Raw genomic sequence first — 13,784 nt, 5'->3', positions numbered from 1 at the left:
AGGACCGAGCAGGACCGAGCAGGACCACGTAGGACCGAGCAGGACCCAGCAGGCCCGCTGACGCTAACAGGAGCAGAGAGGTGAACTCAGAAGCTGGAAACAAACACACAGCAGCTGATGCTCAGCAACACGGCCCGCAGCCAACAGGACCTCCAACATCTGTCAGACCTGCCTGCTTCCATCCCATCACACACACGGAGACGTGCACACACCCCGAGAACGCTTGTGACAGCTCGACACCGCAACACGAGCCCACAAACACATGTTCCTTTCCAGTCCGCTTCACACAAACAAAAGAATGACCAGCACCTCCGGCGCTGCAGCACTTCTCTGCCTTAAAGTGTCTGCAGATCAGGAGAGCTTCAGGTCGGCAGGATGGGATTTAATTGTGCAGAAACATCTCATCACAGAACCTCATTTTAACATCTTGGAGGTGAAAAAAAGTCCTCAAAATGTCAGAAAGTGTTAAAACGTGTGTCAGCATGACTGTTAGCATCTGGATAAAGATACGATTATGTTTGAATTCCTTTTCAAGTTCATTTGTGCATCCCAGGACTGATGTGGAACAAGTTTATGAAATAAAACTAAAGTTATAAATCATTTAGCACTGATGATAAAAACCACAGAGCCACGTCTCTGCAAATTAATGGGCCTTCTTTTAAACCATTTTATTGGCCAATGTAAAATAAATAATGTTTTAATATAAGAATAAAAGAAAATGAGAGCCACGGACAAGGAACAACGTTAAAAAAATATGATTATAATTTAAGGTTGATTATAAACAACAAGCTGAGATGAATGAAATAAAAAGTGAAATTTAAGAGACAACAAAAAACCATTAATTTACTTATATTCACACATTTTTAAACTTATTGTTTTATCATTCTGAGACAGCCAACTTTACAACCAAAGCATCAAAATTAATTAATTCTGCTCTTCCAAACGACTTCCGCAGATAAAACATCAGTTTTTAGAAGCAGCTTCAGATTAATCTCACCTACAAACTGGACAAATTCAGCAAAAAGATCCAAGAAGAACCTGAGATAAAACAAGACGTGGAGAACAGCTAACAAACACAAACAGGCTAATATGACTTAAAGTTAAACCTAAACATCAGAAGAACGCAAAGATTAATTAAACAGGATGTTAAAACCCTGGAGTCAAACATAACTGGGGTAAACTTATCACAGCTAACATTAACAGGATTAAATCCCAGGAAGTCCTACAAACTGCTGCGATTTCCACCAAACCAGACAAAAACAAAAAACAGCAACATTCATTGGTTCGAATGTGAGAAAGAAAGAAAAGAAAGAGACAATAAATAAAGAAAATGGAAGTGATTCAAGCAACAACAAAGAGAAAAATAATAAAGAGAGAAAACACTGTGGGGACAGATGTTAAAACAAGCTCCCTGAAGGTGAGAAGAGGTCAAAGAAAAGAAGGAAATTAAAAACCGAGTGTGTACACAGACACAAAAAGAGAAATGTGTAAAAGTGTCTGAGTGGTGATGGCAGCCGACTGCTGCGTTAAGTAGCGCCCTGCCAACCTCCAACACAAAGACGCCTTCAGACCGTCAGAGACCTGATGGGCTGTCACTTAATCAAATGAAATGTCACTTGTTGTGTCCTTACACCCCCACTGGGATACTCATTATCGGCCATGATTGCCCCCAACTAACCTCCGACAACTTCTCCTCCTCCTCCTCCTCCAATCCGAGCTCTCCAGCTCTCCCTCATCTCCGGGGCACCTTCTTAGCATCCCAATTATCATCATCTTTGATTCGTGCTGCCATTCCAGAGAGGAGATAAGAACTTTTTCTGCCTCCTTTTTTTGGTTTTATTCTCCTTGCAGCTTCTGTCAGATCATCTTTAAACCACAGCCTTTATTTGTTCTTTCTAAAAATAACATTGTAAACAAATGTTTTCATCCCCACAAACACAAAAAGAGGTTCAAAATGCTGCAGAAACTCTGCCGGGCCTGAAGGTGGCGCTGTAACGCCCCGCCAGGAACAGGAAACAAGGAGAGGAGCAGCAAGGAAACCTACAGGTTCATCAGGAACCATTTTCTGTCCATGAATTTGTTTATCGTTCCTAAAACCCAAACCAAGCAGCAAGCGAGCCACAGGAGAGAAAACAGCCTCACCTGCACATTTGGTCCGGGTGGTCAGCGGTGGTCCCGGCGGTCCGGTTCCCCCCTCCCCGGGTCTGGACAGCAAGACCTTGATCTCGTACTCCACGTCCGGGTCCAGATGCCAGAGCTTGTAGGTGGGGGCGTCGACCACGTGGGTCTCCGCCCAGTTTCCCGTGGTGGTGCGGTACTCCACCTCCTTCAGGATGATCGGCCCGTCACCGATGATGCTGTTGGCGTTGGGTTTGATCCAAAGGTAGGTGGCGCCCACGGCGAGAAGTTCAGGCGGTGCGATGGGAGTGGGCGGAGCTGTAAAACAGGACATCAAAGGGGGGTGGTCTTTTAATTTGTGTTTATACAACAGAACTTTTCAGGCTGAAAACCTGAATAAAACATGTGGCTGATTAAGCTGCTCAGCCTTTCATCCTGTTAAAAAACAAACATCATTTTGTTTTGACTGAAACCTGAACCTCCAGCTGAGCCTCACAGAATTATTTTCCTCCTGAAAACTATATTTAAGCCCAATCAATGGTGCTGAAGTGTGCAATACTTGAACTAATGAATGAATCTTGTACACACACACCCCTCTCTTCCTCAGCCTGCTCTCAGATCTGATGCTGGAGCAGATCCTCAGTCCTCCAGGAGACGGTAAATCCAAAAAAAGGTTAAAAACCAGAAACAACTGGACTTCGATTCTGTAGCTTCTCATCCGAGGAGCTTTTTCAGTTCAAACGTCTTCAAGTCCAGTTTGTTTTGTTTTTAATTTTGTTCATTTTCAGCTGTTTTCACTGTTGATTTTGGCATAAGATTGTAGAAAATAGATCTAAAAGTTTGTGATGTTTTATTGCTCCAGATTTTGAGGTTCAAAGTTCAAAGCTTAAAAGCCTTTAGGTGTTCATGAAATTGAAAAAAAACAACAAACCTCAAACAAACTCAGTAAAAGATGAGAACACATCTCATAAACACTGAAAAAAGGAGGTATTTAAAGCATTCAGTTAGAATCTGTGGTGACAGTAGCTCATTTTCAGGATTCATTCAGTCTTTCTTATTTCTGTTTATAAAAGGAGGAAACAGGGTGAATGTACGACTTCATTAAACTGTATTTTTACAGACAGACAGAGAATACAAACAGTGTATTGACAGAGACGTCAGTTGATGGAGTTTGTGCAGCGAGTGAAGCTGCTGACCGGATGAGGAAGAGTAAGTTGATGTTTACAAGCCAAGCAGGAAGACTTTCCCTCCACCAAACAAGAGGTGCTGCCACCACGCAGTGACAGAAATCTGCAACGGGCCCAGTTAAAGAACAGCAGATGGAAACCATGAAGTGGACTCCTCCTGCCTGTCAGCACCACGGACAGCTCCGGATTCTCTGACGGCCTCGGGATCAGCACCTCGGACAGACGCTGTGATACTCCAGATCCACCTCAGAATCACAGAAACATTAGGGGCTTTCCAGCTTGCTTTCCTTCCTGGATGTTTTAAACCTTCATGCTTACCATAAGATGAGACTTCAGATCGATCCGGTTTGGTTGTTTTCAGCTAAGCTGAGCTGCAGATTTAATAACATCACTTTGAAAACTGATCAGTAAAGATGCTCTGATAGACGACCGAATGTTCATTGATCCTCTCAAACCGGAGGAACTACTACAGTCATTCTAAGGTTGAGGGTTTTTTTTCTCACAGGCGCTTTGTTCGCTGACAGCTACATAACTCCTGCTGAGGATATTGTTCTCTCTAAAAACTAAATCCTGATTTCCCTCAGTTTCTAACGGCTCTAACTGAGCCCGTTTTACAGATACTGAGCTAAAATCTGACGTGGTAGCAGCTTCACGCTCGAACAGATCTGGTGATTTTGCAGGAGATTATGTGTAAAGTTATTTTGACTGAAACGGCTACAAATCAGTTTGTTTCGTCTTTCTTCTGCATCAGAATCTGTCCGAGGGACGAATCACCTGTCAGCCTCATAGATTGGGAGTGAAATTGTAAAGAGCAGACATTAAGCATGTTTTTATAGATGTAAGGGAGGGTTTGTGCATGAAGAAAAATAATCCTCCCTTTCAAAGCATTCACAAACTTTTTTTTTCAAGAACTACCAGGTATAAAATTATAAAAAATTATACTCATCTAAAAAGTACAGAGAACCATTTTGCCAACAAAAGCTTCAGTTGTACTTCAAAGTGCATTTTCCTGTAATATTGTGTTTTAAAACTTTAAGTGGTTCAATCTGTCTTAGAAAAGAGCACTTCACATTTTCCAGGAAGATTTCAAGGATGATTCACAGGCAGAGGAGAAAAACGCTCTCATGATGCAATTTTCATGTTGTTTAGAAGAACGGTTGATAAATATGTAAAAAAGATGCTTTTCTTACAAACAAACATCTGCAGAAGGGGTCAGCTGCTCGGAAAGTATAAATACTGCAGTGAAAAACACCCTTTTTGTCAGGGCTTTAACAGGAACTTCAGCCTTGATTTGCATCATTTATATTCAACAACTCCTCCTGATGTTCCTCCACGGGAGGAAAGAGAAAAAACGCTCCATCACTTCCTCCCCCTGCCTGCTCCCCCCCTCCATCAGCTCATTTACAGCAGAGTTACAGAGGCCACCCGGCGGCTTGCAACCTGGCGCCCACGACGACACGGGGGGACGCTTTCTCAGAAAATACACACCTACACACACACACACACGTGCTTTTACTTTGTTTTTACATTCAACACACCCACACAGTCTGAAGCATTCATGTACAAAAACACAAAGAGATACGTGCTTAAATTCTAATCGAAACATAAAAATGGGTTTTAATGAATTTATACATCCATCTGTTTCTCTGCATGGACACCGAAACAGTAAAGACACTGATTGCTAATCAACTCCAGTCGGCCTTCATACAGCGACGCTAATGAAGTGTGAGAGTGGAGAGGATGGAGGGAGGAAGGGAAGAAAGCCTTTAAGGAGAATAAATGGTGAAAACATGGATGCTCCTCAAAGAAATATGGTCAAACAGAGACGTGAAGAGTCGAAAAAGAGGCGACAGAAGAAAAAGGATCCAATAAATAAGGAGTTTAGGGTAAAAAGAAACGATGGAGTCGGTGACAGATGAAGCAGCAGAGCAGTCAGCACACTGACAAAAGTTCAAATCATTACAACAGAAATGGCTTTTTGTACGACTGGCTGATAAACGTGAGATCAGTTACAGGAAGTTTAACCGTTTTTCTGCCTGTCTTTAAGGGAATCGTTGTATTTCCAAATCTCTGTGAATAGAACAATTAAACAAACAAAAAAAAAGTTAAATCGGTCTTAAAAGCAACCAGGCTGCTAAACTGAAAAAAAGGCAAAAACTGAACTTTATATTTGCCTTTTAGCCTGAAAGTTTTAGCTTAAAATGATAAAATTACTTCGTGAAACTCCAGGAGTTTCATCCAAGCCGACAAAATGGGCGACGTTTTGATGCACAAACTGTAGAAGAAGTCAAAAAAGATCAGGGAATCAAGAGAAATGTGAACGGTGCTGCTCGTGTCACCATGGTAACCCCACACCTGTGTCCGTCACTCCCTGACAGCACTCCTAACACAGCAGGCAGAGTAGAAAGTAAACCTCTAGAAGACAAACTAGAAATCAAACAAAATAAAAATAAAATTTTTCTGTAAGTGAGACAAACTTTTGTTGGTCACACGTGAATTTTTTATGTTTCTGCAGAGTTTTATGGAGGAGTTGTGACAAGTTAAAAAAGACAACAATGGAAAGATGGAAATCAATGGGAGCAGTGAGAGACGTTGTAAATCTAAATAAAAACAGATTAGGTTTATAGTAATAAAGGTGCTTCAGCTTTTTGTTTTTATTTAGATGCACTGAAATGTGTTTATTGGAGCTTATTTGTAAAAGACTGTTGTTTTAAGTGGAGGTTAAACGACTAAGAATCCTGAAATCTTGACTCTTGTTGTGAAGTTAGAGCCGAGGCAGACCATTAATTGTTCATTAAGTCGGACAGGACGGAGCTCCTGCACGCAGGACACCCAACCTGCGGGCCCATAAAGACCTCGGAGTGAAACCCGGGTCTCGTAAAGGTTTTATCCTGCGTATCCTGGGGCCTTGTTGTCAGATGAAGCATTGCGCACTCAAAGCTGATCGGTGTTATGACACCCGGAGGGAACAAAAGTGTGTGTTCACTTTTTTACTGTGCTGCATTACGACCCCAGCTCGGTGCTTGAAGATGGCTCAGTGAGTCTCTGTTAGGATGAACAAACTTCTGTAATAAAAGTCCTGCACATTAGCATGCAGAAAACAAAACGTCATGCATGTGAGGATCAGGCAGGTTAATTCCTCTTCTTCTTTAAACCTACGTCTTGGTAAGCACTTGTTGGAACTGCGTGGTGTTTTAAAATGCATGTCTTTTATGCATTTTGGGTGCTTTGTTCTGTTGTGTGTGGGTGTTTTTCTCTTCTGCTCTAACCTTGGATTTCTGAAGCAGCTAATGGAGCTAAATGAAAATGAAATTCATGTAGTACCAGTTTTTAAACCATGAAGTGAGAGGTCGTTTGTGTCGAGTTTAGGTAAGTATTGTAGAAGAATTTTACTCTCATAAACTAAATTATTTCTTACAAATCTTTATCTTGTGTGAAAGCAGAGTGGACATGTTTGTCAAAAGCTTTATTGACTTTTCTGATAATAAAAACAGAAACTGATCACTTATATGACGTCACATGGCATATAGAGCAGGTCATTTGTAGATGATTTCGAGTAGAGTCTCAGTCTGCGCAGACACCGGACACCCTGCTCCGATCCAGCAACAAGAACGGCGCTTCGGCCATCTGGCTGAGAAACATAAGGCTGTCCCAGAGCCAAAACTAAAATGTCGTCTGTTGTCGTGTAATCTGGAGAGGATTAAAGTGGCGTGTTAGCCTCCAGAAGATAATTCAATAATACGAAAGAGGTTTGTGTACAAGAAGACAGACCAACAAAACTGGCAACAACAAACAGTTACTAAACAAGGAGAAACAAGCAGCTGTCTGAAGGTAAATGAACAACAGGAGGAACTGAGACTTTGAATAATGGGAAAGATAAGATGTAACGATGTTTGGCTCAGGGGTTGTTTTGGTAATGCTGCTCTTTCTTTATAAAAGTAGAAATTATTTCATCCGTTCATGTATTTGAGTCGCAGAGGGAACAGATCCAGGAGGAACACCCTGACCTCCCTCTCCGGCTCCTCCTGAGGATCCTGAGGCGTTCCCAGACCAGACAGGATCCAGAAATCCTCCAGGGAGTTCTGAGTCTGGTCCAGGGTCTCCTCCCAGTAAATCTCCTTATCAGATGTCTGAACTCTTTTCAACGAGGAGCAGCAGCTCTACTCTGAGCTCCTCACCTTATCTCTGAGGCTAAGCCGGGCCATCCAACGGAGGAAGCTTATTCCAGACCCCTGGATCCAGGATTTCATTCTTTCAGTCATGATTCAAACGTCATGACCACAGGGGAGGGTTGAAACGTAGATTTGCGTCTCAGACCGGAGCAACACCCTCATTACTCCTGATGAGGTCCTGATCAGTCGATCCATCTTCTTCTCGAACCCGTCATCACTTGTGGAAAAAAACAGGATGCTTTAATTCCTCCTCTTGAATCCAGAAACACCCGTTTAACACGGTGGAGGTGTCTGAGTACCTCACGATTCTGGGGGCTGTGTTGTCTGGGGCATCAGTGCCACCGCCGACTGGCCTCAGGGTGGGGGTAAGAATAAATCAGTTGTTGGGCAGTTATATTCTACTTTCACCAAAGATTTCTGGGAAGAACACAACCTAGAATAGTTTCTGCAGGTCCCTTATAGCAGCACGCCGTCACCAGAGATCCTCATTTAATTCCACTAATAAATGCTACCTGTAAAGATGCACCCATAAATAAAGTGTTTACTATCTTTCATCCTTCCTATATCAACATAAATTTTGTTATTGCAAATTCCCAATCGTTAAGATAGTGTAATATAACTTTGAAGCTATATGATCCACCCACCTCTTGTAAATATCACCAAACTTTATGCCAGCTGTACAAAGTAAAGCAGATACTGCCGAAAGTCATAAAAGAGAAACATTAAAGTACAAGCAGCTGAAAGGAGCTTCCTTTGTCGGGCGGCCGGGCTCAGCCTCAGACAGAAGGTGAAGAGTTCAATTTAGTTCATTTTAACAGAATTAAATCACAACATCCCCAAACACTGGCCCAGGTTTTTATTTAAACACTATCGGATGAAACAAGATCATCTCTGTGAAAATCCAGACATTAAGACTCTGATTGAAGCGACAGAAAAGTGTTTCTGATAAGAGCCGTTCCTCCATTTGTCTTTTCTGACATCACTGTGACACAAACTGGCTCATATTTTGGTAAATAATGAGATAAAACATGCAAAGTAATAATTTATTTTAGGGACGGAAATGAATAATTATCATGATGGTGATAATAGTGCTTTTGTTTCCCCTTAAGTGTGTATTTTTCTACGTATGTTTGTGAAAAGTACTTTCTAATCTTTCTGAGCTCTGCTGTATCCTGATAGATCAAAGGATGAAAATAGGAAGGTGTGTGTGTGTGTGTGTGTGTGTGTTACAGGAAGTAATGAAAGGCAGAGGATGGAAATATCACCAAATATCACCAGAGGTGGTGGAAAAGATGGGAGTCAGTTGGATCACTTTACCAAAATGAGCTTTTCTGCCGCTCACACGGTGAAGTAATGATCGTCAAAATAAGAGGAAGAAAGAGCAGATATAAGAGTTTTATTTTCTTTCTCTCCATCTGTCACTTAAATGATGCGTTAAATGATCATTCAAATCCAAATGTTTGTATCTTCAGCAGTGGAGACATGTCCTCAGTTTGAGCTTTTTAAACGTCTTTCAGGTGTTCTTACAAACGCTCAGCGTTGGAGCAGGATGGAGACAGAAGACAGTTTCAGCTCGTCCGTCTTCCTTCTTACGGCTAAAGAAGAAACGGTTTTATATCACATCTCTTCCAGTTTCAGGTTTTTCTCCATCTTCTTTTCTAATCATCATGCTCTGTCCTGTCTTAGCCTTCCCCTCTGCTCCCCCCCATCTCCCTCTGATTCCTCCCCCCTCACCTGTTCATGCATTACTTATATTTCTGTTCAGGAATTCTGTGTGAAGTGTCCACTCTCTCCTGGACACACTGAGGCTGATGCACATGAAAGAACACTGGACATGAGCTGCGAACACACACACACACACACACACACACACACACACACCCTGCAGCAAGCCCTTAGGACATGGTCACAGAGACAGGCTGAGTGTGCACGGCTTTCTGATACACACAGCTTAATGTAAGCAAATCACAACTTCTGTCATAGTTTGGTATTTTCAGTTTGTTGTTTTTGATTATTGTCTTGTTTCAGTTTAGTTTTCCTGTTCATGCCCTGTCACTCTCCACCTCCCCAGTACTTTTCCTGTTAGGTCTGCCACGCCCATCTCCACCTGCTTGTAATTATTCTCACTCACCTGTGTCCATTTTCCTCATTATCCTCTGTCTTTAAGAACCGGTCATTCTCATTCACTCCTCACTGGATCATTCCGCTTTGTCTGCTCTTTGCCATGCCATGTCTTGCCTTGCATCTCGTTTTGGATTTTGTTAGTGTTAGTTTTGCTGCCTCGTCAGCCCTTTTGTTTTTGTCTGTTTATTTAAGTAATAAATTAGTTTTCTTTATTCTTCCACCAAGAGTCTGCGCTCTGGGTTCGCTGCCATAGTCCCACCTTCTGACAACTTCTTCTCTGAAGACATTTGCTCGTTTTAACGAGAAGCAAATCGTTACAAATCTGACTTCAAAGAACAACAAATTCAACATTTTACTCACATTTCATCAAATCAAATCAGCCTCATTAAGACCACTTTCATTTAACTGAAACAAAACACACCAGAGAAAATTAAAACAGAAGATAACAAATTAAAAGCATTCCTTGCCGTTCATCTCAGAGTTTCAGAATAAAATCATCTTATGTTGACAAACAATGGAGCTGCAGCTGTTTTGGTCAAATTCTAAAAATATTTGAATTTAATTGGCTGTAAAAGTTAAATAGTTGAAGATGCACATTCAATGATTTCTTCCTGAAAGCCCAACCAGGTGTTCATGAGATATTTTGCTAACAGACGGATGCTGGAGGTTTCTTCCTGCTGCCAGCTTCCTTAGATAACTGTGACTAACTGGCTTTTTATAATATATGTGAAGGTTTTTGTACAAAGACCTGAGACAACTTTTATTGTGACTCGGTGCTTTTTAATTTTTAACAGCTAAAACAAGGATCCAGAGGACCTGAATTCAGTGACAAACCCAACGTGTTCATGATTCCTTCAGTGTTTCCTCTCAGCCGACAGCGGTAATATTTGTCTGGCAGCTTCATGTTTTAAAGTTGCTTTTTATTTTTTTTTAATCTTGAGCCAAAACATCAAACCACTTGAACGAAGAACCCGTGTTTCACTGAATGTTTGACATTTCCTACGTGTTGTTTCTCCAAGCGTCTGACATCTCATTTCAGAATAAAAGTCCTCACTTGGAAGTCAAACACACTTCCCAGCAGTTCTGGTTGTAAATTGGAGGCTGTGTTGTGTTCACACCCGGTGGGAGTTCAGGGCGTCAGCGGGCTTGCAGGAATCTGACACATGCAGCTGAGCTGTCCACTCTCCTATTGATTTCCTTATCAGGAAACAGACACACAGACGATGTTGGGAATGAGCTTTGGGGCGACAAAAAGCTCCACGGACTCACACACACAGTGACAGACACTGACACACTCTGGTGGTACTGCTGGGTCTAATTCTTGGACTACAATCAGCTTTATGATGACCTGGTGAGACTTAGAAAAATGTGGCGCTATTCCTAGGGAATTCACACAGACACACACTCTGTATGGAGTCCATGGGCCACCGGCTGACAGTGGCTCCCCTGGATCTCTGTTACACCCCACTGAGTCTTATCTGTGATAGACAGAACACACACACACTCATATCCAGCCAACATTCAGACTCCCAGAGACAGTTACAGGTCAGCGTGCAGGCTGGCCCTCAGACCCGTAACATAACCTTCGTTAGTACATTCAAAATCCCAACCGTTCGCTCTAAAATAATCTGTAAAAATGCAGCTGAGCCACCAGAGTTGAAACAGCATCCCTCCATCCACTCGTGAACTCTGCTTGAGGCAGAGACTCATCCTCGACGCAGAAAAAGAAGTAAATCTCAAATCTGGAGGAGCTGACCACTTCACGTTGGCTCCCAGCCGCCCCGGTGCTCAATAAAGGTCCCGGCCTGAAGACGCCAACAGAACATCATCTGCAAAAAGCAGAGACGAGACCCTGAGGTTCCCAAACCTCCTCTTCTCGACGTCAGTTAGAGATCCTTTCAATGAAGGAGGAAAATAAAGTGAAAGCCCTGAAGAAGCCCAGCCTACGAACATGAGCTCGACTTTGTGGCGAGGAAACGGTCTCAGCTCTGAGTTTGGTTCTCCAGGAACTGAACCTGAATCCACACTGATGGGAGGATGTGAGGGCTGGACACAGCCGGGGGTTCGCTTCACTCCTTGTTGCCCCGAGGCTTTGGATGCATCTGTGCTGGAAGAGCCACACAAATAAAAAACGGATCCGAGTGTGTGTGTGTGTGTGTGTGTGTGTGTGTGTGAGTGCATGCGGCACAAACTGATGAGCTCTTCAAGGTCAGCTTTGAAGGATGTGTGTGTTCTTACTGTGATCATTTCTTTTCTCAGCTTTTCTTTAAGTTCATCTTTTACCCTGCAGGAATGCTTGTCGCCCGCCGCCTTTCATGCCAGAATCTGTTCTGTTCAGAAACGACAGAGCTGAAGCTGTTTGGGTCAAACCTTGAACATATTCTGAGACCCTAGCTCAATATCTGCTAAATGAAGTTATAGGGGCTTTGTTTTTAAAGGTCAGCTGGTTGTGGCAGCCATCTTGAATTTGGTTGACTCCAAAAGTCACGTCTGCCTTTCAGCAGCCAGTAATAATAAGTATTATAAGTTCATTCAGCCTGCAGTTATTTCTCTCTTTTCTCTGCCATCAGAATTATTTATTAGATGCTACAAAATGAAACCAAACTCCAAACTTTAGTTCTTTTACTTTAGTAAATTAGTGCATTTAAGCATTAATAGGCCGGAACATCAACAATCTTCAGCTGACAGATGCTTTTCTGCGTCTGAATCATTTTATATTGAGTCAACAGCTCCGTGTGTGGAGCCGGCCAGCAGCCTCACATGCATGACTGAACACGTACGGGACATACGGCGCCAACACGCCGGGCGCTGTACGATGACACGCAGCTCTCACACCTGGCTGAACAACCGTAATTAACCCTGATTTCACTTAGCGGGGACACCGAACACACACACAGCTGGACAAATTAATTTCAACACAATAATCATGACACATAAAACCCAAACAGAAACACACACAATCATCAAACCAAGAGGAGTGTGTTTGCCATGAGGGCATCGGTTATTCCCCTGACACGACGCTCGGCTGACAACACCTGAGCTTCACACACAAACACACAAACGTGTGCACTTTCATATAAAAACATTCAGTGAGGTACACCGGGATCGTCTCGGGAGTCTCGTCTGTGCGTTCTGCTAACAGATGGTAATGACAGTTTCTGTCCCTGGATGATGGTCCCATCAAAACAGCAACACAAACACACACAGTTACACACTTCAGCCTCCTTCAGATGGAAACATCCTTCACTCCAAATAAGGTTAACGGCATAATTCAAACCCGGGATGCATTCATTCAGACGAACGTGATTAAAATCACATTAAATTATCAGTCTGAATTATGGGATAAAAAGAAGAAAGCAGGAGTGTAAAAACTGAAGCAGGCATGTAGACATTAGAAACATCTTCAACAAACCACGGAGAGATGCTGCTGCGGTTGGTTGAAATATGAGACCAGATGTAAACTTTTATGACACAATTTTATCCAAACGTTTTGTTTGACCCAAATGAGCTCATATATAAGATCAGAATATATCTTTTTATAAACGTGAATATCACTGTTTTAGTTTTAGAGCAGGGAGTGACAACATGTTAAATAACTGAGCCGACTCCTGCGGTGAAGGTACACTAACAATAACAACAACAAACACTTCACCAGAGCCGGTCTTTAGTGAGAACTCATCTTCGTCGCGCCTGTTTAAAAGTAAAGGTTTGAGTATTTCTCAGAGTTTGTCCTCCTGCTGACCCAGCGCTGCTCTCAGATTTCATCAGAATCAAACAGGCTGGAATCAGACCCTTTATCCAAAACCAAGACATTATTAACAAATGAGCTTTAAAAATATGTGAATATTTTAAATTAAAATATCTAAAACTTTTTTGGTGGGTCCTGAGGGTGTGTGTGTGTGTGTGTGTGTGTGTGTGTGTGTGTGTGTGTGTGTGTGCACATGAAACAGGATCATTTAAAGATGAAGGCTTCTGGTCACTTCTCTGAAATCTCCTCAGTATTCAGTCCTCACTGTTCACACAGCACTAATGAGCCAAACACAACTACACAACTACACTACTACACAGCCACACAACCACACAGACACACAGACACACAGACACACAGCCACACAGACACACAACCACACAGACACACAGACACACAGACACACAACCACACAGACACACAGACACACAGCCA

General features: G+C 42.5%; 1 protein-coding gene across 12 annotated transcripts in view; it reads right to left on the bottom strand.

The window, feature by feature from the left end:
* ptprt (protein tyrosine phosphatase receptor type T) overlaps positions 1 to 13,784 on the bottom strand; it is a 302,555-nt gene that overhangs the window by 203,339 nt on the left and 85,432 nt on the right. For all 12 annotated transcript variants that reach the window (XM_017429237.3, XM_017429238.3, XM_017429240.3 and 9 more), the window contains exon 8: positions 2,143 to 2,436. In XM_017429237.3, coding sequence (XP_017284726.1) covers positions 2,143 to 2,436 — 294 coding nt within the window. The remainder of the gene's footprint in view (positions 1 to 2,142; positions 2,437 to 13,784) is intronic.

This window comes from Kryptolebias marmoratus, linkage group LG4, assembly GCF_001649575.2.
Source record: "Kryptolebias marmoratus isolate JLee-2015 linkage group LG4, ASM164957v2, whole genome shotgun sequence".
In the NCBI taxonomy this organism is placed as follows: Eukaryota; Metazoa; Chordata; class Actinopteri; order Cyprinodontiformes; family Rivulidae; genus Kryptolebias; species Kryptolebias marmoratus.
This window is presented reverse-complemented; position numbering and strand designations above follow the sequence as displayed.